Source organism: Rhincodon typus, chromosome 4 (assembly GCF_021869965.1).
Source record: "Rhincodon typus isolate 14 chromosome 4, sRhiTyp1.1, whole genome shotgun sequence".
Classification (NCBI taxonomy): Eukaryota; Metazoa; Chordata; class Chondrichthyes; order Orectolobiformes; family Rhincodontidae; genus Rhincodon; species Rhincodon typus.
The window spans coordinates 35,187,646-35,211,282 of record NC_063335.1 but is presented as its reverse complement, the minus strand read 5'-3'; the positions used below and the strand labels follow the sequence as shown (position 1 = coordinate 35,211,282).

The following is a 23,637-nucleotide window of genomic DNA, read 5'->3' as shown; positions in this document are numbered from 1 at the left end:
ATATGATGTCTTCTGCCAGAGAGATAGCCATCAGGAGAAAAACGGAAGTAATAAATAATTGGAATATTCATCTCGCAAATCTAATTAAAAATCTGGTTTATCTGGTTGAGGCATGCTTGTCAAGCTGATTGATATATTTGAAAACGATCCATTTCAGTAACATGGACATCCCCTCTGGGGGACCCGACATGATCCCCCCATCCATCCTTGTCTGACAGGATGCACCTCCCTGCTGGACTGGACCAGAAGTGGCTGCACTGCTACTGAACCTGACACAATGCCTATCCTCATCAGAACCGAGCGGATGCCCCCCCACCCCACTGGAATAAATCTGAGCCCACTGCCAGACACAGTTCTTCCATGACCTGGCATCCACCATCCCTGACTGCCCCACTGAACCAATTTCTTCCATCCCCCCCGACCTACCCTAAAACAGGGTGTCACTCACCTGCCTTCCTAGCCACCTTGCACCCTACTTACTTGGCATCCTTTTATTTCTATTCATTTGTGGGATGCGGTCATTGCTGGCTGGCCAGCATTTCTTGACCATCCCGAGTTGCCCTTGAGAAGGTGGTGGTGAGCTGCCTTCTTGAACTGCTGCAGTCCTTCTGTTGTAGATTGACGCACAATGCTATTAGGGAGGGAATTCTAGGATTTTGACCCAGTGAAGGAACAGTGATGTATTTCCAAGTCAGGATGGTGAGTGGCTTGGAGGGGAACTCGGAGGTGGTGGTGTTCCCATATGTCTGATGCTCTTGTCCTTCTAGATGGAAGTGGTTGTGAGTTTGGAAGGTGCTGTCTGAGGATCTTAGGTGAATTTCTGCAGTGCATCTTGTAGATTGTGAACACGGCTGCTACTGGGCATTGGTGGTGGAGGGAGTGAACAGTCTTACCCACCTGACACCCTACCCTTTACTTCTCTGATCTTTGTGAAAAAGGTTTACCTTCCCGACATTTCTGCACTAGAAACAGCTGTCAGAATAGAAGTACCGTTCCGAATTCTGAAGGGTTCCTGATCGAATGCTCCTCTCAGAAATGCGCAGCTCCCTTCTTTCAGTAAAAAGGTGCGTGAGATTAGCCCTCCTCTACAAATCAATGCGTACTGCGTGAATGCTGCCCTGTTAATTGTCCTGGCTTTGGGAAATAAGTGCAGCCCACTTTCAAACCGCTGGACATTACGGGTTCTTCGTGAATTTTATACCTAATAGAGTCATTTCGAAACGTATGAAAAATAAAAAAAAAGTTATGGTGTGAAGGTATGTCAAAAGCACCCAAAAGCTTGCTGCTGTGATTGCCTCACTGGTCTCTTTTCAGACCTTTTGGAATGAGCTTGTATTTTTGCCGCTGTACTTTTCTCTTTGCAGCTTGCTTACTGGACGAGAGGAGCCTTTTTAAGCAATTTGTTGGTGTCAACCAGAATTACAATTGAGTCAGCTGAACAGAAAATATTTTGAGAATTTAACACCCCTTATTTTTGCAGATTATAGCTGACTTCCGCATTTTAATTTCACAGAGATGATTTACTTACAGTGCAAAAACAAGAAAAATGCCTTTAATTTTTTTTTGATTGAGTAATCTTACCCAAACCTTCCAGGAACTTACATTCTGTGTTTTGACGCTCATTCCAGGCACGGCCCCGCCCCTTAGAATCTGTGACACGATACCAAGTATGGCCCCGCCCACACCGCGAGCTGTCTGTGACGTTGATGGGGAATGCGCAGTTGGCGACTACGCAGGTTCCTCGAGCATTCGTTTCTGTTCGCGGTTTTCGGTTGTGCGGTGGTAGAAAATTCCGCTGGAGGAAGAGATTTGCTTCAGAGGACAGGTACGTGTCGCCGCATGCCTCCTCTGATGCTGTCCGTTTGTCGTGTATTTAAATCGGGGTTAAAGCGATAAACAGAGCAGTGGCTTTCCTTCGGTGGGATAAGTGAGCGGATGAAGCGCTCTAGTGTCGGCTTCGGGGGAGTGTGGGCGTGAATGTGGGTGCAGGGCTTAGGTGAGATGGAGCTGTTTGTTTCTCGTTGCCTCTTAAGCTGGCTGTGTGCCCCTCCTCCGCTGCCTGTCGAGTGCTGCGCGAGAGCGAGGCGCTGACCATCCGGGACCTTGAGCGATTTCTTCTCATTCCCCCCCCCCCCATCGCCGCGAGCGACAAAACGACCGGTTGCTATGGTAACCGGGTCAATCGGGAGGCGGGACTACCGCGCCCTGCTCTGACTTCTATCACCCTGTCACCTAAGTCACTATTGACATATGGGATAATGGTAAGAGGAATGGATGGCGGCTGGTGGGTTTATATGGAGTGGAGGTAGGGGTGTCGTCACCCAGACTGCCGGCTTTCTAGTTGGAGTATTGTGAATCTTTGGAATGTTCTACTTCAGAGAATTGTAGGTTGTTCAAATGCAGACATCTCCAGGATCGAGGAGTATGATGACCTGGTGAGAAACTGGAGTTGGACGTCGAGGATTAGCCATGACCTTATTGAATGAGCAATAGGCTTAATGGTTGATTCCTGGTCCAGTGTTTATGTTCTTCATTTAATTCATTCCTTTTGTCCATACAGCCCTGGCTTTTGAAAGTACAAGTAAGAAATATTCAACATTGTCCTTGAGAGCAGCTGTTCCTTCTTTAAGTATTTGACATTTTGTTAAAAATCAGGCCGTTTCTATAATTACTTTTACCGTGCATTAAATAACCTGGTATCTTTTTTAAGGTCAGTTGCATTAGTGTTGTTATCACAAATGTTCATAACTTTCTTGTAATACTACTAATGGTAGATCTGATGAAGAGTCATGAATGTAAAATGTTAACTTGATTTATTTTTCCATGGGTTCTACCTGACCTGAGTATTTCTGGCATTTTGTGTTTTGCAGTATCTGCAGTATTTTGCTCTTGCATTGTGGATCTATGATCTTGAGAGGTCATAAAATTTTAATGTCTCATGAAAGCCAGCCATTTGGCCCAAAGGGTTCATGTTAGTTTTTCTATATTCCGCGTTGGAAAGCCTCTTTATCTCATCCCAGAAACACATGCTTCTGTTCCTTTAAGTACATGAAGGATCCAAGCGAATTTTGTTATAATTCTCCACATCAATATCTGATGTAAAAAAAAACTAGATTTGAATGTACTGTCAAGGCCTTTTGCTACACATCTTGTTTACCTTTTCTTGCTACTTACTATTTAATGCACATGACATCATGCACAAATTTCAATATATCTGTGGGAAATTAGTGACAGGGCACCCATTTACCTTGTCATGTGCTTACGGAATTATCACAAAATATGGGTCTTTGTTCATCAAAGTCTGTTCTTGCGTTTCATCTTTAATGGTGGTACTTATTCACTACAGTTTGATAAACAGTTTCCCGTGGTTTTTTTTTGTAGGCATGTGGTGGCCGCACTTGGCATAGAATTACATCCCCTCGCTGTTGTTCCAAATTACAGTGGCCATACTCAGTTTAAAGACTGCATTATTCATTTCCTACATTTGTCACATAGTTCAGTATGCTCACTTGTAATCATGATAAGATTCGTGAGTTGTTTTTAACTTGTAACAAAAAAGTAATGTACAAAATTCCCACCTTAGAGGTTCCTGTGATATCTGAGGTGCAGACTGTTAATGTGGTGTTAACTGGAATACTGACAAAAAATCAGATCTTTAGTTCAGTTAGGGGAAGGTGGAGCTATAATTTCTATCTATACATCCAAATTAATTGGTACTAGTTTATACTTGTGGTTGGAAATATCATTCCACATTTATTACTGAACTTTGCAATGTTAAGTCTCCTAAGTACTCTTACAAGTGTGCAGAAGTACTTTTCTTGAAGGATGTTTAACATTACTTTAGACAATTATAACTTCTGGAAATAGTTTAATGATCATATTTATATTCTGCATGAAACTGTGCACTCTAACATATTTGGGCGTCTGCACGCAGATTATAGATGTTTCGGAAGCAGGAATTGATGCAGATTGTATCAGACAGCACTGCAGTCTTTGGACGCAGGAACTCTGAAATAAGAACAGAAAATGTTAGAAATACTCAGGTTTGACAGCATTTTTGGAGAGAGGAGTAGTGTCAGTCTTTCAGTTCAATGATTGCCTGAAAGATCATCGACCTGAAATATCAAGTCTATTTTTTTTCTCTTCAGATATTGCGTGATCTGGCATTGAATACCTAAGTCTGTCATGTTCAGATTGATAAACAAAAAAAATCATTTTCCCTTAAGCGTGTTTCCTAACACGTTTTTCCATTTCTTGTCTGTTTACCTTGTGCATCCTAATTAATTAGTGCTATTTTTACATCTTGCCTGTTGTAATATTTTGCAATTCAAATTATAAATTTAGGTCCCATTCAATTTTGAAAATAAAATCTGTGATTGATATGAAAATACAATATATGCATAATTTAATAAGATCGAGAGAGCTTTAGTGATGGGGACTTGATTGTAAGGGGAAATGACAGGCGGTTCTTTGGCAGCAATAGTATGGTGCCCTGGTGGCAGGGTCAGGGATGTCTGAGTGGCTGGAGGGCATTCTGAAGTGGGAGGGTGAATAGTCAGCAGCCATGGTACGTATTGGAACCAATGACATAGGTTAAAAAAGAAATGAGGGCCTGCAGCAGGAGTTTAGAGTTAGGTAGTATATTAAAGAAGAAGACTACTATGGTAATCTTTGAATTGCTTCCAGTGCCATGTGCTGCTGAGTACAGGAATAGAAAGATAGGTGAGATGAGTGCATAGCTAAAGGTATGGTGTTAGGAGAGAGGGCTTTAGATTTATGGGACAGCTTCTGGAGTAGGTGGGTCCTGTACCAGCTGGATGGTTGTACCTGTACAAAGGGCCCTCTTGTGGCACAGTGGTACTGTCCCTGCCCCCTGGACAGAGAGGCCTAGGTTTAAGTTCTAACTGCTCTGGAGGTGGATAAAAGCATTTCTGAACAGGTTGATTAGAAAAAAATGGTTTTAAAAAGAATGGGTCCAATATCCTTTCTGGGATGTTTACTCCTGCTGTTGGGGAGGTTTTAAACTGATTTGGCAGGGGCTGGGGCACAGAGTTGATGTAAAATTGGGAGCAAGTTCCTATCAGATATAGATGAAATGGTAGGACAGACCAGTAGGTGAAGAAGGCATGGGTAGGATAAGGTACATTCGAGATCTAAAAAGCTAAGTTGTATCTATTTTAGCACAAGGAGCTCGACTGTTAGGGCAGATGAACTTAGAGCATGGATCAGCACAAGGGAATGTGATATTGTTGCAATTGCTGAGACCTATTGAAGGACCCTGTTGTGGTGCACTGGTACTGGCAACTCAACATTCCAGGGTACAGAAGTTTCAGCTGTGATGGGAGTAGAAGTAAGAGAGGAGGGCATTGCATTATTGATAAATAAAACTGCCACTGTAGTAATGAGGGAGAACATCCTAGCTGGGTCTTCAAATGAGACCATCTGGGTATAGCTTAGAAATTTTAAAAAAAAAAGGGGCAGTGACCTTGCTTGGATTATGTTACTGGCTTCCCATCAGCCACAGGGGAGAAAGAGGAGCAGATATGGAGACAAAGTACAGAAAGGTGTGAGGGAAACAGGGTTATATTCATTGGGGATTTGAACTTTGCTAACATTAACTGGAATCACCTTAGTGTGAAAGGATTAGACAAGGTGGAATGTTTAAAGTGTATCCAGAAGAGCATTTTGTGCCAGTACATAAATAGTCCAACAAAAGATGGAGCAATGCTAGACCTAGACAATGAAGCCAGTCCAGTGTTGAAGTTTGTGGGCAAACATATTGGAGATAGTGACCATAAGTCTTCAGTTTCAAAGTCATTATGGAAGGGGGAAGGATAGTGCAGAAGTTATGTATCCAAATTGGGGGAAGACCAATTTTGATATCATTAGACAGGAGCTGGCAAACATAGACTGGGAGCAGCTACTTGCAGGTAAATCTAAATTTGGAAAGTGGATATCTTTTAAAAGTAGTATAATGAGAATTCAAGGCCAGCGTGTTCCTCTGAGAGCGAAGGGCAAGGACAGCAAGTCTGGGGAACATTTGATTTCAAGGGATATTGAGACTTTGATAAAGACAAAGAAGAAGCATATGTCAAGTATAGTGCACTAAATAAAGGGGAGGTCCTTCAAAAGTATAGAGCGTAGAGGAGGTTGTTTAAAAGAAATTAGGAGGGCAAAGAGGACCACAAAATATCTTTGGTAGGTGGGATCAAGGAATGCTCCAAGGCTTTTTATAAATATTTTGAGTGAAAGAGGATTATCGGGAAAAGAGTGGAACCTATTAGAAATCAAAAAAGCAACCTGTGTGTGAACATATGTGAGGACTTAAGTGAATACTTCTCATTTGGATTCAAAGAGGAGAAAGACATTGTAGCTGGGGATATCAGTTGGGATGGTAAGGTTCTAGAACATGTTAAGATTAATGAGGAGGAGATTAGTATATGTTTTAGAGAGCATACAGGAGTATTAATTCCCAGGGCCTGATGAGATGTTTCCCAGACCTGTATGGTAGACAAGGGAGGAGATTGCTGAGGCCCTGGCGGATATATTTACTTCACTGACCATAGGCAAAGTTACAAATGATTGGAGGATAGCCAGTGTGGTTCTTTTAATCAAGAAGGTCAGCAGGGTCAGAGCAGTTAGTCTGATGTCAATGGTAGGAAGATTATTGGAAAAAATTCTGAAGGATAGGATTAATCAAATACTTGGAAAGGCAGGAATTGATCAGGAATAGTCAGCATGGATTTGTTAGAGGAAAATCCTGTCTGATTAATTGAGTTTTTTGAAAAAGTGATTAAATATATTGATGGGGGTAGTGCAGTTGATGTGGTTGACGTGAACTTCACTAAGGCCTTTGACAAGGTCCCACATGGAAGGTTGGTTTAAAAGGTAAGAGCCCATGGGATCCAAGGCAAACTGAAGTCAAATAGGAGGTCGTTTCTTGTAATTGGAAGCCTGTGACTAGGGCTGTACAACAAAGATTGGTGCTCGGACCCTTGCTGCTTGTTATGAACACTAGCAATTTAGATGGAGATGGTTCAATTAGAAAATTTGCAGATGATACAAAAATTGGGGTCCTTGTTGATAGTGAAGAGGGTGGGCTTAGGCTGCAGTCTGTTATTGATCAGCTAGTAAACTGGGCAGAGTGATGGCAGATGGAATTTAATCACGGTAAGTGCAAGGTGATGCATTTTGGGAGCTCTAATAAGGGAAGGATATATGTAATGAATGGTAGGTCCCCAGGGAGTGCTGAGGAACAAAGGGACCTTGGTGTACAAGTCCTTGGATCCCTGAAGTTGTGAGCACAAGCCGATACGGTGGTGAAGAAGCTTTATGAATACTTGCCTTCAGTAGCTGGGGTGTAGAATATAGAAGCAAGGAAGTCTTATTACAATTTTATAAAACAATGGTTAGGCCATGGAAGGAATACTGTGTGCAGTTCTGGTCGTCACAGTGATTGCATTGGAAAGGGTGTAGAAGAGAGTCATCGGTATGTTGCCTGGGGTGAAAAGTCTCAGTTACAAGGAGAGACTGCATAGGCTGTGCTTGTTTTCCTTAGAGCAGAGAAGGCTGTAAGGGGGGGATCTGATTGAGGTTTAAAAAAATTGAGACCTAGACAGTAGATTGAAGGAATCTCTTCCCCAATGGCAGATGTGTCTAAGGTCAAAGGACATAAGTTTTTAAGATGAGAAGCAAGTGATTTTAGAGGAGATCTGAGAGAAAACAATTCACCTGGGGGTGGTTGATATATGGAACGTTCCGCCTGAGAGAGTGGTGAGGGCAAGTACACTCGCAGCACGTAAGAAACATCTAGATGAGTACAGTAAACGTTTTAATTGGCACCTTAGGAACTGGCACTCTTGATAAACCAGCAAAAATTTTATACCTCAAATATTGGAAGTTTATTGTATTATCGTAATCTCTGCAATGTCCAAGTTATTATTTGAGGATGTGAGTGAGAAGACTCTCTGCTGGTAATTTTTATACAAGACAAAGTCACATTATTATGTAAGTGATTCATGCTGCAAATAAATTGTAACTGTGACATGTATTCTTCCTGCATTATGTTTTTATTACTTAGTACATGTTTTTAACGTTGATTACATGGACTTCTTGATCAATCAGAATATTTGATTAACTGGTGCACTCCTGGTTCCATAGGTGCTGGTTAATAAAAAGTTTGCAATATTTAAAGTTCCAGGTCATAGGCTATGGACCCAATACAGGTAAATGGGATTAGTGTAGTTTGGTGTTTATTAGTTGGCATGGACATGATGGGCCAAAGGGCCTGTCTATATGCTGTGTGACTGAGTTCCTGTAAGTTATAATGTTGGGAGAGGATTGAGAACTGTGTTGGGCTTTGTGTTTTAAGATTTTCAGAACTGTTTTCCAAATGTAGGTCCTTTTTTTGTTTTTCTTTTGTGCAATATGTTTTCTGTTCTGTTGCTAAAGAAATTCTTCAGTCTCATGTGATTGTATTTCAGTGACTGACCACATGAACTTAAAAAATTGATCTGTGAAGCCATTCTAGGAATTTTGGATTTTATTCCAGGATCTGCCTGGTCTGGTAATCCCGTGATTTGGAATCATAACACATCTCAGCAGTACAGTTATCAAACATTTTGAGCTATAGTACCTAAATGAAATGCTGGTAGTTATAAATCTGCTAGTGAAGGTGTTAGTGTCATGACATGAATGAATAGTGTACGTGTCTCGAGGATAACAGCATTATTTTGGTCACTGTCTTAAAAGGTTCAGTGCATCGAAAAAAACACTTGAGATATCACCCTTGAAACTACTGTTTTGTATTGAATCCTGAAAAGTAAGTAGTTTTTTCTTTATCTGGTTAGATAAAGTGTTCTCACGTGTATTATACAGTTTTGTGAAAGTAAGGAAATCTCAGAACACAAATGTCTTAATTTTTAATTTTTTTTGTTCTTGTTCTTAAATCCCTCATCAATAACCTCACCATACTGTGGTGATACTATGGTTTTAAGAGGTGTATTTTGTCATTTTTTTTAATGAAGAGAAGTTGAGACACAAATGCTTAAGTCTGTTTCAAGCCAATAAAGTAAGCAGCTTGTAAGTCCTTGGGTTTTTTGTTAAAAATGTTGGAACAATAGAAGCAGCGAATGGGTGAATTTATGGGAATGTTACTATATTAGAACAGTTGCTGTTTAGTAGTTAAATAACCTATTATTCTGTTAAGTTTTCCAAATAGAAATAAATTTATATCAATTCTTTTTATTTATTTGTATTTTAACTATATGGTAAGAATAAAGTGTGTTTTGCTTAAAGCCAAGTAGTGTAACCAGTTGAATTACATCTGGAACACAGCACCTTACACTTGCCTTTAAATAAGAAAAGGTTAGAATCTAGGCTATCTCCTTTTATTTGTTTGAAGTGGGTTTGGTCTGGTCCACTTTAGACCCTTACCATCCCACCAGCATCCACATCCAGAAGATCATCAGATGCCAATTGCGCCACCTCCAGCGAGATGCCACCACCAGACTCGTATTCCCCTCCCTTCCCCGTCTGCTTTCCGCAGGGACTGTTCCCTCCAGGATACCCTAGTCCACACTTCCTTCACCCCCAATGCCTCCCGCCCCCCCCACAGCCCTACGGCTCCTTCCCCCATGACTGGTGAAGGTGCGACACCTGCCCATTTACCTCCTCCCTCACCAGTATCCAAGGGCCCAAACACACCTTCCAGGTGAAGCAATATTTCACCTGCACTTACCCAGAATCTGGTCTACTGCATTCACTGCTCACAATGAGGTCTCCTGTACGTTGGGGAAATGAAGCGTAGACTGGATGACTGCTTCGCAGAACATCTACGTTCTGCTCGCAAAAAAAGAGCCTGAGCTACCTGTTGCCTGCCACATCAACACACCACCCTTTTGCCTGGCCAGCATGCCTGTCTCTGGCTTGCTGCAGTGTTCCAGTGAAGCACAACACAAGCTGGAAGAACAACAGAGATAACAAGGTGTAGAGCTGGACGAACACAGCAGGCCAAGCAGCATCAGAGGAGCAAGAAAACTGAGGTTTCGGGCCGAGACCCTTCTTCAGAAAGGCCATTTTTCTGATGAAGGGTCTATGCCCAAAACGTCAGCTTTCCTGCTCCTCTGATGCTGCTTGGTCTGCTGTGCTCGTCCAGCTCTACACCTTGTTATCTCAGATTCTCCAGCATCTGCAGTTCCTACTATCTCTGAAAGAACAACACCTCATTCTCCGCTTGGGGACCCTCCATCCCTCTGGACTCTATCAAGTTCAGTAATTTTAGGGCCTAAACTCTCCCATGTCCTAGCCCTATACCCCACACACCATTACACACCACCTATTGTTAGTCACTAACAGTCCCCATTAACAACCAATCACCCTCACAGCCGGATCGTTATCAACTCCTTTGTCTGTCCAACTGCTCTTCTGTTTCTTTAGGCTCTATCCTATCGTTTACTCCCTACCCCACCCCCTCCCTATTTTCTGTATATAAGCTGACATTTTCCCAACTACCATCAGTTCTGAGGAAGGGTCACCAGACCTGAAACATTAACTCTGATTCTTTTCCTCACAGATGCTGCCAGACCTGCTGAGCTTTTCCAGCAACTTATGCTTTTGTTCCTGATTTACAGCATTCGCAGTTCTTTTGGTTTTTATCTTCTTATGCTAATTTTGGTGCTTCAATGAAGTAAGAACAGAGAACAATACAGCACAGTGCAGGCCCTTCGGCCTACGATGTTGTGGCGACCTATTATCCTACTCTCAGATCAAACTACCCTGCATACCCTATATTTTACTATCATCCATGTGCCTATCCAAGAGTCGCTTAAATGTCCGTAATGTATCTGACTCCACTACCACCGCCGGCAGCGTATTCCACGCACCCACCTCTCTCTCTGTGAAGAACCGACCTCTGACATCTCCCCTATACCTTCCTCCAGTTACCTTAGAATTATGTCACCTCATAATAGTCATTTCTGCCCTGGGAAAAAGAATGCTTGGTAAATTTACAACTACAATATATAATTTCAATCTTCAGCCAGTACACAACTCTTTATTTAGATTAAGCTAATTTGCATATTTACTAATTTTTTTTTCAGCATTACTTGCGATTAACCAGAATTAACATCTCAATTCTGAATCTTTATTCAATACCTCCCTTTAAATTTGAATACTGAAACTTTATCCAGAATTTACTACTGTTTATACTTTACAAAATATCTGTAGAATACATATTATATCAGATTTTTATTTGCTTATATGAACCTATCACTTTCACCACCTCCCTTGTCAGTTGTATCATGTCAGAAGTCACATGACACCAGGACGTGACTTTATCTGACGAAGGTGCAGCGCTCCGAAGACTTGATTTCAAATAAACCTGTCGGACTGTAACCGGGTGTCGTGTGACTTCTGGTTTTGTCTACCCTAGTCCAACGTACGCACCTTCACGTCGTAGCTGTATCATGAGTTGCCTTACTCTGTAGTTTTGGGGCGTCAGCTAGTTTTACATTCAAAATTATCCCTAGCGGATGCATCAGCTTTGCAAGAACTTAGTTCTCTTTTACCTTTCCTTATATTTATGTTGCATTAGAAAAAGCAATGAAAACATTTTGCCTATTCTAACTTCTTAATTAAAGTATCCTGGTTACAATACAAAAGACTTTCTGTGAATTTTCACCTTAACTAAAATAAAAACCTTTTGAAATACAAGATGTGCAAAACAGTTATATTTTGGGGGTCAAAAGATACTTAGCTAAATAAGCTAACAAAAGTTTGGGCCAGACATTCTGACATTAGATAAACCCAGTTATTTTGTCTTTTACTGTATATATTTTAAAACATCAATTCTATATACCATCAAAATCAAAGCAATGTAACTGTTTATTAGTATCTTAAAATGCTGTCCAATTATAGTAAAGTTTGATTTTTGCATGACAAGTTGTTTTTATTTGTATTGTACCTCTCCGATAATGATCTGTAATTTTAAATTGAGCTGTTTTACATTGAGTTATAAGAGGGTTTTACTTTTTTGAGCTTGGTTATTTCCACGCAATCAACATTAATCAATGTGCACTTTTTAATTTTGTTTGGCAGACACGCTAGTAATTCACTAATATTTGGCATGGATATTTAAGATTAGATTATCACTTACTGTAGTATGTTCTTCTACACGTTGCAGGACTGTTTGCCACTTAAGTGAATAAGGTTATGTTTAAAGGGAGTTTTTCACCAGACAAGCTTCAGACTAAAATTATTGTGGAAAGAAAATATAAAACTTAATTTTTTTTTAGGCATGGAGATGCCTTTTCTGGGGTGACAAAAATGACTTGCTTCTCAAAAGTTGGGGAATGTTAAGTGGTAGTGATTTATGATTATTTATGCAGGCATAGGACATGAACAGAAATGGACAAATGAGAACTCAACACTAAGGTAATTGAGACAAACATGACAAAAACTTGAGCCTTTCTGTATCCAAGGTCTATATACATATTTATAAAGTTTTCTTTTAAAAAATCTGTTTAAATTCCTTCCCACATGAGCACATATTGTAAGAAGGAAATATTGACATTAGACAGCAATTCCAGATTTGTTAGATACCATGGATATAAAGCAGATTACTCATTAACCTTGGTTCTGACTTAATGCCCACTATAACAGATCTAACATAAAGTGGACTGCATGTGTTTTTATTTTGTCTTGGATTCGATATACAGAATATATTTATTGAATTCTTGTCAAAATTTGTAACTTTAATGTTTGCATTATAGTACAAGTCTCATCAGCTCTACATTAGAAACATCTAAACCCATTGCTTAATTGGACAGTTTCCTTCCAAAGTACTTTCCAAACCTGCTCCGAGAGCTTTCTTATGTATATTTCTTGGGTTAGTTTTGGAATCATAATGTAAAATAATATAACAGCCTGCAGTGGTGATAATGTTGGAAGAGCCTGTTAGTGGTATGCTGTACTTGCTTGAAAAAAGGCTTTGGCATCTGTGTGATGACAATTTGTTCTTATTCTCAATTTGACTTTTGCCCTCTTTGAATCTTTCAAGCTAGACATTAAAGTTATTTATGTATACAGAATTGAAATAGCAAGAGATTTGTTGAAATGGAACAAGTTTTATATCAGGTTATTGATCTTCACAGAACTACCTGGTGCTTTGTACCTAGAAGATCCTTGCAAGTGGCTCTTCATTTTAAGTAAATTTCAGATAACCCATGCAAGTTATTGAAAAATGATTTCAAAATTTATTTGATAATGAACTGCAAAATTATAATACAAGAATTCGATATTTGAAGCCTCAATTTGATTCTAACTGGGGAAAAATACACCTTTTACCTTTTATTCCAAAGACTGACTTTGCTGAATTTAAGCAGTAATGTAATATGTAAATTTAAAGGGATAATTGATAACGGTGACCGTAGAGGAAATGAAAAGGAAGCGTGATGTGGAAAGAGTAGAATCAAATGTACACGGTTGTTTAATTGTGATTACTTTGTCTTTCTATATTCCATAGGGAGTTTTAAAATATTTCCTTGTCTTTGGTATCTGTTAGTACATTTAATGAATTTATTTTTCATTGCAGCTATCTTACTGACACTTTGTAAATCACCTATAGAGTTAAGTTGATAGTTCTAGAATATTGAGACATTAGTAATGACGTCAATGCGTTTTTGAAACTGAAGAATTTAGCACATATACTGGTGACCTTTTGTCAATGTTTGTGGTTTATCACATGGCATTGTGTTGCAAATCATATAACTTTTACATCTATGAGCACTGTTTTTAAATTTCTTTCTAAATTGTCTGGCAGATACTATGTGATGAAAAGTAGAAACACTGGTTTGGCCATAATTAAAATATTTGTATGCATTTCTGGCTCCTGTATTACAGGAAGGATATGATCACGCTAGAGAGGTGCAAAGCAGATTTATGAGAATATTGCTAGGAAAGGAGAGTTTTAATTGATGTTTGGATAGGTCACGCTTGAATATGAAGGACTTATTTCCCTTAATAATAAAGTCTGTAACCAGGGGGCATAGATTTAAAGTAATTAACAGAAGGTTTAGCAAGGAGTTGAGGACTGTTTGTTTGGGTTATGGAATTAACACTTCCTGAAACAGTCTTGGAGGTTGGAACTTTCAACTCATGTGCCATAACGTAATGGGCTACGGACAAGTGCTGGGAAGTGGAGTATTAGTTGTCTTTTTTTTTCTCCCCAAGTACAGTAAGCTGAATGGCTGTCTTTTCAGAATTAAATTTTCCATGTTTAGAAAACTACTTACCAGTAGCAAGTAATGTTTTGTTTCTTGATGTACAGTGTCATTTTAAGAGGGTAATGGTTAACAATATTAAAATATCTACAGGCTGAGTTGAAATCTGTGCATGATCTGTGCTTGTGTTATTACCAGTGTCTCAGTAATGACTTAACCTTCAATTCTGCAGTTGCAGCATTCGTAGAGAGATTTGTATGTTTGTCTTTTAATTTTCAATTGTCCCACTTTTTGGCTATGTTTCATGTCTTAGTTGCCAGCATACCCCAGCACAGTTGAGTTATTTGGTTAATTTGCATGTAGTCTTTCTGTGTAGCCTAGTTTGTACTATTAATGAGTAGAAATGAAATCTTGATCAGGTAAACTGCCTTTGAAATCCCATTACTTTTGATGCTCTTCTAAGTTGTAAATTATGAAATTCCATAAATTCTATCAAATGTGTAACTGTTTAAGAAATAGTATGGCATTTCATGCATTTATTTTTGCTGAAATTACAATAGCGTAAATCACGCAGATTTTTGTCGTTCCATTCTATTTTAATTCTGTAGATATATAAATTGAAAATATTTTCCCTAGACTGTGATTTACACATAGTGCTATACTTTTAAGTAAAGCTAATGTTTTCCTTTTCTTTGTATTACAGGGTTCATCATATTAAACACTGGGGAAAATGCATTCTTTGTCTGTGATGGAATTTTTGAAATAATTGCATATTGGCACATTTTATCTGCTACTGGATATAAACATCTTCTGTTCTGCTTCCAGTTTTGAAAGCAGCATGGCAGGTTTTAAACGTGGATATGATGGAAAAATTGCTGGGCTATATGATTTGGATAAAACATTGGGCAGGGGCCACTTTGCAGTTGTGAAACTTGCTCGCCACGTTTTCACTGGAGAAAAAGTAGCAGTGAAGGTCATTGATAAAACAAAATTGGACACTGTAGCTACAGGGCACTTGTTCCAGGAGGTACGATGCATGAAACTTGTGCAACATCCCAACATTGTCCGTCTGTATGAAGTGATTGACACTCAAACCAAACTTTATCTCATTCTGGAATTGGGAGATGGAGGTGATATGTATGATTACATCATGAAACATGAAGATGGTCTTAGTGAAGATTTAGCAAAGAAATACTTTGCACAGATAGTGCATGCAATATCCTATTGCCATAAACTACATGTTGTTCACAGAGACCTTAAGCCAGAAAATGTGGTTTTCTTTGAACAACAAGGAATTGTAAAACTTACAGATTTTGGGTTTAGCAACAAGTTTCAACCTGGAAAGAAGTTAACAACAAGCTGTGGGTCTCTTGCGTATTCTGCCCCAGAGATTCTTCTCGGCGATGAGTATGACGCACCTGCAGTAGGTATGTTCATGATAAATAAGGACATTTTGGTTTTATAAGTTTTTTTTTTTTTTTGCTTCAATAACAATATGGAATGTTCCTAGTCTCTCTTGTTTTTGGACAGATATTGCATTGCAATATTTTAAAATTTGGCCCAGTTGTAACTGCACATATAAAAATGGAGGACAGACAAAAGATTCAGTTGGTCCATTCAACATTTAATGGCACAGTGCAATTCAAAACTGCCTACTCTTGCACCCCCTGATCCTTCTGAAAGGGAGAAAATACGTGCCCTCATATAGGAAAAATTAACTCTGACTTCACAAAAAAATTAATCGATTTTGGTTAATCATGATAATTGACGTGACTGATGGTGCTTTTGCTGTCTATCTACAATGACTTGTAAATCCTTTCCCATGGAGGAAACCACCTAGCTACTTCCTTGAAGACTTGTAAAAATCCACACTTGTCTAACCATGTGCGTCTGTAATTTGTGGTGATATCCTTAGTCCTCCTATTTCCATCTAACTAAAATGTTTATTTTTCCTTTAATTATTTTAAAATTCTAACTCTAAACTGCATCCCTAGCAATTTTCCTAAATAGGAAATCCCAGTTCCCTGAACCTAATCTGATAACCAGGCCTTTAAGCAAATATTAATAGAAAGGTTGTCTTCTGGATTTTTTAGTGCACCTAGTGATGTGAATAGACCAAAACAGGGTTACAGTATTCTAGATCTAACTGCATGAAGGTCTTGGATAAGAACTTGTAACTCTAGTTTTATGTCTAGTTGTCCCAATGTGCTGGTTACTTTGTCAATGCCGAGTAACGCCAGTTATGTATTTATAACATTTCAAATAATTTTTCAGTTTAGTCTTGAGCAGCCAACTCCTATGACATATACATACCACAATAGCCACCCAGTCCAATGCGTCAAGTGGTGTTTGCATGTGTTGGAAGTCATCTATCATACGCTAGATCCACTCTCCCAGTGTGTTCGGGTCCACTTTCGAGCAACTCGTTTGTCTATTGCGTATGTCTTTTGTAATCAATATTTCTTCCCCCACCCACTCCATGCCTCCATCTAGATTACTACTAAAAATGAAGAGAAACTGGCCTGACGAGAATTCCTGTGGGACTTCGCTAGTTCCTAGTTTCCCCCCAAAGCTACCATCATTAAATACTACCTTCTATGTGAATGCAATCATTTTATTATCAAGTTCAAAACCTCAAGAAGAAATTTTATTTAGGAACCTCTTGGGTAGTAACACTTTATCAAAACACTTCTTGAAAATTAAAATAAACTGTACTAATTGGGCACTTATGCTTTGAAAGAAAAATGGCCTGATGGTTGAAATGCTTTTTTTGAAGCAAGGTTGGGATTCTATAAAGCTCTATATATGACAGCATATGTTTATTAATGCCTGCTGCAGCCTGACTATAATGAAGTTAAACTAATGAATCTGTGGTCTCCTGGTTTTGAATTACTTCTATGAGTTGTGTGTGTCTCTCTCTCTCTCTCTCTCTCTCTCTCCTGTATAAATGCGTAAATATTTTGAACTTGTCAAGCACGTTGAGCATACTTACATGCACAAATCATTTGAGAGCTAGTGTGCAAGTAGAATAAGTAAAGGCTCATGGAATATCGGCTGGTAGCTCAAGGGCTTCGGAATGGAGAAGAGTAAGTTATTACTCAAATTGTAAAGCCATGTCTGGCCCTTTCTGAAGAACTGAACAGTTTTGGGCACTGCACCTTGACAGGAGCACAGTAGGATTCATCAGAATATACTAGACTGCAGAGGTGTATCCCTCTGAATTTAGAAAGTCAAGTAATCATTTGATTGAGGTTTTTAAACTGATTAAGGGACACTGACTTGCTCTGCTATCTACAGAATCCAAAGCTAGAGGAAATAATCTTTAACATTAGAACCAAGCCGTTCCAGAGTTAAACAATTTTTCACACAAAGGGTAGTGAGCTGGAGCTGTCCCCCCTCAAATGTTTTAGATGCTGGCTCACTCAAAATTTTAAAGACCAGTCTATATTAGATAACATTATTAAGAGACATATTGCTTCTAATCTCATTGAATGGTGAAACAGCTTCAAGGAACTGAACGGTTTATTAGTTTCTATGATAGTGGAATAGAGAGCTCTGGTCTTGCATTTTCTTGCTGGAATTATCCTGGAGTAGAGGGTGATTTATTGAGGATGGTGAGGCCCAATACTGCTGAGTGTGGTTTAGTGTTGTAAGAGTGAAGATTTTGCTGTTATGAAGAGTATCAAACACTGGTGCGAAATTATGTATCAATCAACAGCTGCAGGGTTGTTTCCGAAAATGGAGTGCCAAAGGCTAGGCACTTAAAATGCAGCTGTAAGTGACTCGGAGTGTGTTTGATTGGAATGTGAAACCAGTGCACATCTCATTTTGGTGAAAGATATTAGGATTTTCTTATTGGTGATCCAAGTATATGCACACTCAGGAAGAACAAAGATGGCACATTTGCAGGTTTACAATTATCCCCTGTGTAGCTGATAACAGAAACAGACATCGGAAGCTCCTCGGTGCTATAGTATGATGCAACCCCTACCACTCTAACCAAAGTAATTTTGTGATATGCTGAGTGTAGTGGCCTTTTATAGAACCACATTTTTGTACATAAGTCATTCTCCTCTTTTTGTTGGGTTAGCCCATTACAGTGGATTATAAATACCACCATAGGTTGTCCTAATCAGGAATATAGAACCTACGTATTCACAATTCTAGCAATATAGCATTGAGTATGATGAAGATGAGATAAAAAGGATGTTTTGTGAAGAAAGAGGTATATTGCTAAATTTGTTTTCAATAGCGAGAAGATTAAGGTCCATCACTGAAATCTTTGAAATGCAGATACTTTGACATTTGTAGAGAAAAGCAGGCTATTTGATGGAGACTGCATACAAATTACAAATCTGAGGTTTAAAATTAATGATCCTCCAATTCATGTAGAATCTGCTAACGGAGAACCTTATAGATTAGTCGATGTGTAAAGCAGACTTCTAGTGGAAGCAATAATTGCTTTGTCAATTTCTTCAAAAAAGAAACAGATATCTAACTTGAAATTATATGATCAAATGACTTCTGGGTGTTTTCAGAGGGAAATGTATATCAGTCATTGGATATTAATGGGCTCAGTTTGGGGGAGAACTGTGTCTGTCACCCGGTGTTTTTTAGTCCTTGGTCACTTTGCTCCTGTATAATTAGATTGTTTTAGGACCAATAGACTGCTTAAAAGTTATCCAGACAATATCTTTATTCAGATTTCTGTGTATGGGTCTGCTTAGCAAATAAACCACCTTTCCTCTATCCAAGTATCTTGCAAACACTTCTTGATTGGGCAGTCAAGCTTAGGTCCATTCACCTATTTTATTAATTAGCTGTTATATCAATGTTGACTTTTTGCAATCTGCCTAAAATTATTTTACAATCTATCAATGTGTTATCCACACCTATCCCCTTTTCCTTTCCCCTACTTACCAGATGCATCATTGAAACATCAAAATAGATGTTTGGAATTTCATTCCTTCCAGTGGTTGTGAAACCTCTTGAATCTTCCCTCTTTTTAACCATGACCCACTCAAAAGTTGGTGAGAGTGCGGACATACTTATTTGTGAAGTAGAATATTTGATCATGCTCAGCGAATATTCAATTAAAGTCGGCTCTCGCTTTGCCTTCATATGCATTTTTATCCTTCCTATAGTGTGCCTTCTAGAACTGTACAGTGTTCCACATGAGGACTAACTAGTGTCTTTTAAGTTCATCGTAACTTCCCTGCTCTTGTGGTTTGTGACCCTATTTATGAAGCCTAGAATAGTGTATTCTTTATGAACAGCTCTACCTACCAGTGCTGCCACCTTTTTAAACAGCTAACTAGACTTTCTACTTCTATCGGCTAGCAGCAGGACCTGGGTACATCAAATTTCTTTGGTCCTGCACATAACATAGGAGCTGAATTGGGCCATTTGGCCCAGTTGAGTCTGCCCTGCCATTTGATCATGGCTGATTATTGTTTCTCAACCCCATTTCCCCACCTTCTCCCTCTAACCTTCAATCCCTTTACTAATCAAGAATCTATCTATCTCTGTTAAATACACTCAATGACTTGGCATTCATAGCCTTCTGTCGTATTGAATTCCATAGATACACTACCCGGGTGGCTGAAGAAGTTCCTCCTCCTCTCAGTTCTAAAGGGTTGTCCCTTCACTCTGAGGCTATGCTCTCGGGTTCCAGAGTCTCGTAGTAATGGAAACATCCTCTGCAAGTTTGCTGTAACCACGCCTATTAGTATTCCGTAGGTTTCACCAAGATTTCTCCTTATCCTTCTAAACTCCAAGTACAGACCCAGAGTCCTCAACCACTCCCTGTGGACAAAGGGCTTGTCATATGAAGTCATTCTTGTGACTCTCTTGTGGTCCCCCTTCAAGGCCAGCACATCCATCCTTAGATATGGGGCTCAAAACTTGTATTCTAGCCTCTTGAAACAAACACTAACATTGCATTTGGCTTCCTAACTGCCAGCTGCACCTGCATGTTAACCTTAAAGGGAACCCTGAATCAAGACTTCCAAGACCCTTTGTGTGTCATATTTCCAAAGCCTCTCCCATTTAGAAAATAGTCTAAGTCTCTTCTTCCTACAAAAGTTCAGAACTTCCCACATTGTATTCCATCTGCCTCTTCTTTACTCACTCTCCTAGCTTATCCAAGTCCTTCTGCAGCCTTCCTGTCTCCTCAACATTGCAGATGAAATAAAGCTAGGTAAACTTTAACTATAGTGCCCTCAGTTCCTTTGGCCAGATCATTGATGTATAACATGCTCACAACACTGACCCCTGTGGAACTCCACGAGTTACTGGCTGCCATCTTGAAAAAGACCGTTTTATCTGCACTCTCTTCTTTCAGCCAGCTAGCCAATCCCAGTGCTTTTCCCCTAACACCATGGGCTCTTATTTTTTTTTAGAATAGTACACTTTAGTTACACTATTTCTCCTTGTTCCTTGTACCAAAGGGCATCACCTTGTACTTCTCCACACTGAACTTATTCAACCACCTATCTGTCCACTCCTCCAGCATGTCAACTTCATAAAGTTATTTTTTGAATTTGGTAGAACTGTGCATTTGGCTACTAGAAAGAAGTGCACTCATTTGTTACTTGGTTCTATTTCTTCAGTGAATAGTTGCACCCAACAAATTGAAAGGTTGCATGTCTAGTCACAGAAATGGATTATATCACATTATTGTATGTGAGAACTTGCTGTGCTCAAATTGTCTGCTATGTTTCTTAAAACTGCATTTTAAAAGTACTTTTTTGATTGATTATGAAATACTTTGGAACATCATTGTCATGGAAGGTGCAGTTTATTTTGCAAGACCTTCTGATAAATTAGCAGGACTCGGCCAGTGCCACAATTGGGTAAAAAAGTTGAAGATTTTTTTTCTGATTGCAGTAGGGTTATACTTGGTAGTGCATGTGCAGGCTTCTGTTTCTAACCCACTTTACATCCACTGTTCTCCAGTGTCAGAACAGCCTACCGTCAGTCATTAAAAATACATTTGATGGAACATTACATCAATGTTGAGCACAGACAGAAAGGGAGGAGGATACAGGGATGTTGATAAACAACCTTCACAATTCATAGGAGATCTCAGTGTCCAATGTCTGAGTGAATTTGCTTACATGTGCAAATACCACTGCCTGAAGGTCAAAGTTCTGTAATGTGTAACTTTTATTTCCGGTTGCAAAATATCATCTTTGAGGTATTATTAGAGGTGTGGTTGGAATGTACTATAGGTGTGTTTCTTATAGGTGTGTTAACTACAGTAAGCGTGGATAAGTTCTTGGCTGTAAGACTGTTCAAACTTGTTAAAATATCATGGATGTTTCTGACTATATACTTGAGAAAGAAAGAAAATTGAATACCACCGACATAACTAGTTATCCTATATTCTGAAGTTATTATCCAAAATCTTTACTTGTGGCAAAATTAATTGATTCTCTTTTGCTATACAGTGCTCATTTTCTTTTAAATGTAAGATGCATTAGTACTAGCTTAAATAGTTGTCAGTCTTAAGCAGTTTCAAATCAATTGTAACTGTTGGAGATAGTGAAATTCTCTCTTTCTGTCTCTTGCGCTCTCTCCTCCTTTCTCCCACCCCATACTTCTGCGATCCATCCGTGAGAGAGGAAAGGGGGTGGACGGTGCCAAGTCAGATTTTCTTTACCAATGTACAGTTTTACCACAGCGTGGATCAGGCCTCAAGGATTGGCCTATTTGGCCACACCCACCATAAATGTGAGCAGGAGGAGGGGGGTGTGTGTGTGTGTTCCTGTCATTTTAAGTATTTTGGTTAATTTATCACGCTGCCCTCTAAAAGGAGTATTTGTATTTGGGAAGATATAGAAAACAATCCATTTTGGGTTTCAAGGGAAATGGGTAAAGGAAAGTTTTTTGAAAGAGTACTGGGGCAGGATGTCTAAATTAAAGCACATCAGCTTGATACCATTGTGTCAAGGAGTATGTTGTCAGAATGTATATGTTATTGAACCAGTAATGATCTGAGGACAAACTCAAATCCCACCATGTCAACTGCAACATTAAGTTCTGCTCATTAAACCTATGAGTCTATGTGACTCCGTACACACAGCAATGTGGCTGACTCTTAACTGATCTATGAATATGCCCAGCAAACCACTCAGTTGTGTAGAGATAGGCAATAAATTCTGATTTTTGTCAGCAACATGCATATCCAGTGAATGAAACAAAAACAAAAATTGCTGGAAAAGCTCGGCAGGTCTGGCAGCATCTGTGGAGAGAGATCAGTTAATGTTACAGGTCAAGAGATCCTCCTTCAGAACTGGTGAATGAATTTTTTTTCAACAAGAAAAGCCTTGTGTCTCTACCTTTTTGGGTTTGGTGTAATTATCTCTTGTTTTTTTTTATGGAGTGTAAAATTTCAATGTTGTTCAGCAGTTAGTGTCATTTTTCAAAGCAAATTGCAAGATTGTTCCCACAGGGTTTTGATCTTCTAAATAACCTAGAATAGTCCGGGAGGAAAGACGTGTCTGTTAGCATGTGGATTTCTGAATTTGTAGTTTGTGGGAATAGTGAAACCCCTATGCAAATCACCATTTAGTTGTGTTGTGTATGTTGCAAGGGTTTCATCAGTATAAGATGTACATAAACCCATTTGATTTTGCTTGATACAAACATATAGCCTTTATAGCTGAATCTTTTATGCTGTCTTATTTCTTTCTTTTATTGTCAAAGATAGTTCCAAAAAAAGGAGATAACCCAACAAACTACCTTTTCTTTTCCCCCCAAATAATGATTTTGAAATGTTTAATTCCTCTCGGATTTGGAAAAGACCATGAACACTTGGATAATTGAAAATGATGCCAGTTCCAGTATCTCAATTTGTAAGGAGGGCGTTGTAGCAGTCAAGTGAAAGCATGTGTGTGAGAAAGGAAATGAGGATTGAATGGTACTATGATAGTTATCTAATCCTCCTCCACTGTAAGGGCGCTTTTTGATTGTGTTATAAAGACTGCTTCTTGGCTTTATCTGGGAAAGCTCCAATCTCAGCAGTACATTCCTTCCACACAAGCAAATCAGATCATTTAAATACATAACCTATACTTGTATCTTTAGTGCCATGAAGTAAAAGATTGCCACCTCATTTCTTTCCATTTTGGCTTGTTCAGCCTTTCATCTGCCTTCCCCTACCTGCTAGGCTTTTGAATGCTTTTCCACTGTCTGGATTGAGACAATGTTTATGTTATTAAACATTGTTCTATTAAGATCGAAGATTCAGGCTGCTAAACTCATTAACCGGTGCATTGCGATAATGGTTAACGAACTTTCTCCAATTTTTTTTTAAAAACTCCTCTATCTTTACTTTGTTTAGTCCTGTTAAAGTATTGGGGTCTAAAAATGGATACGTGCCAGAAGTATTAACCTGTTTCCCCTCTCTTGCAGT

The 23,637-nt window shown here is 39.2% G+C and overlaps 2 protein-coding genes across 6 annotated transcripts in view; one reads left to right on the top strand and one right to left on the bottom strand.

Moving 5' to 3' along the window:
• pomgnt2 (protein O-linked mannose N-acetylglucosaminyltransferase 2 (beta 1,4-)) overlaps positions 1–2,059 on the bottom strand; it is a 45,965-nt gene extending 43,906 nt beyond the window's left edge. For both annotated transcript variants that reach the window (XM_048595776.1, XM_048595777.1), the window contains exon 1: positions 1,603–2,059. The gene's annotated coding sequence lies outside the window, so the exon portion shown is untranslated. The remainder of the gene's footprint in view (positions 1–1,602) is intronic.
• The window catches only part of snrka (SNF related kinase a), a 40,071-nt gene continuing 17,397 nt past the window's right edge, over positions 964–23,637 (top strand). The window contains exons 1-3 of one of the 4 annotated variants that reach the window (XM_048595773.1): positions 1,726–1,825; positions 8,752–8,821; positions 14,923–15,646. In XM_048595773.1, the coding sequence (XP_048451730.1) occupies positions 15,058–15,646 (589 nt within the window). In that variant the 5' untranslated portion in view covers positions 1,726–1,825; positions 8,752–8,821; positions 14,923–15,057. Of the gene's footprint in view, positions 1,065–1,628; positions 1,826–2,191; positions 2,262–8,751; positions 8,822–14,922; positions 15,647–23,637 lie in introns of those variants that run through there. The other 3 variants (XM_048595775.1, XM_048595772.1, XM_048595774.1) reach the window with 3 other exon arrangements.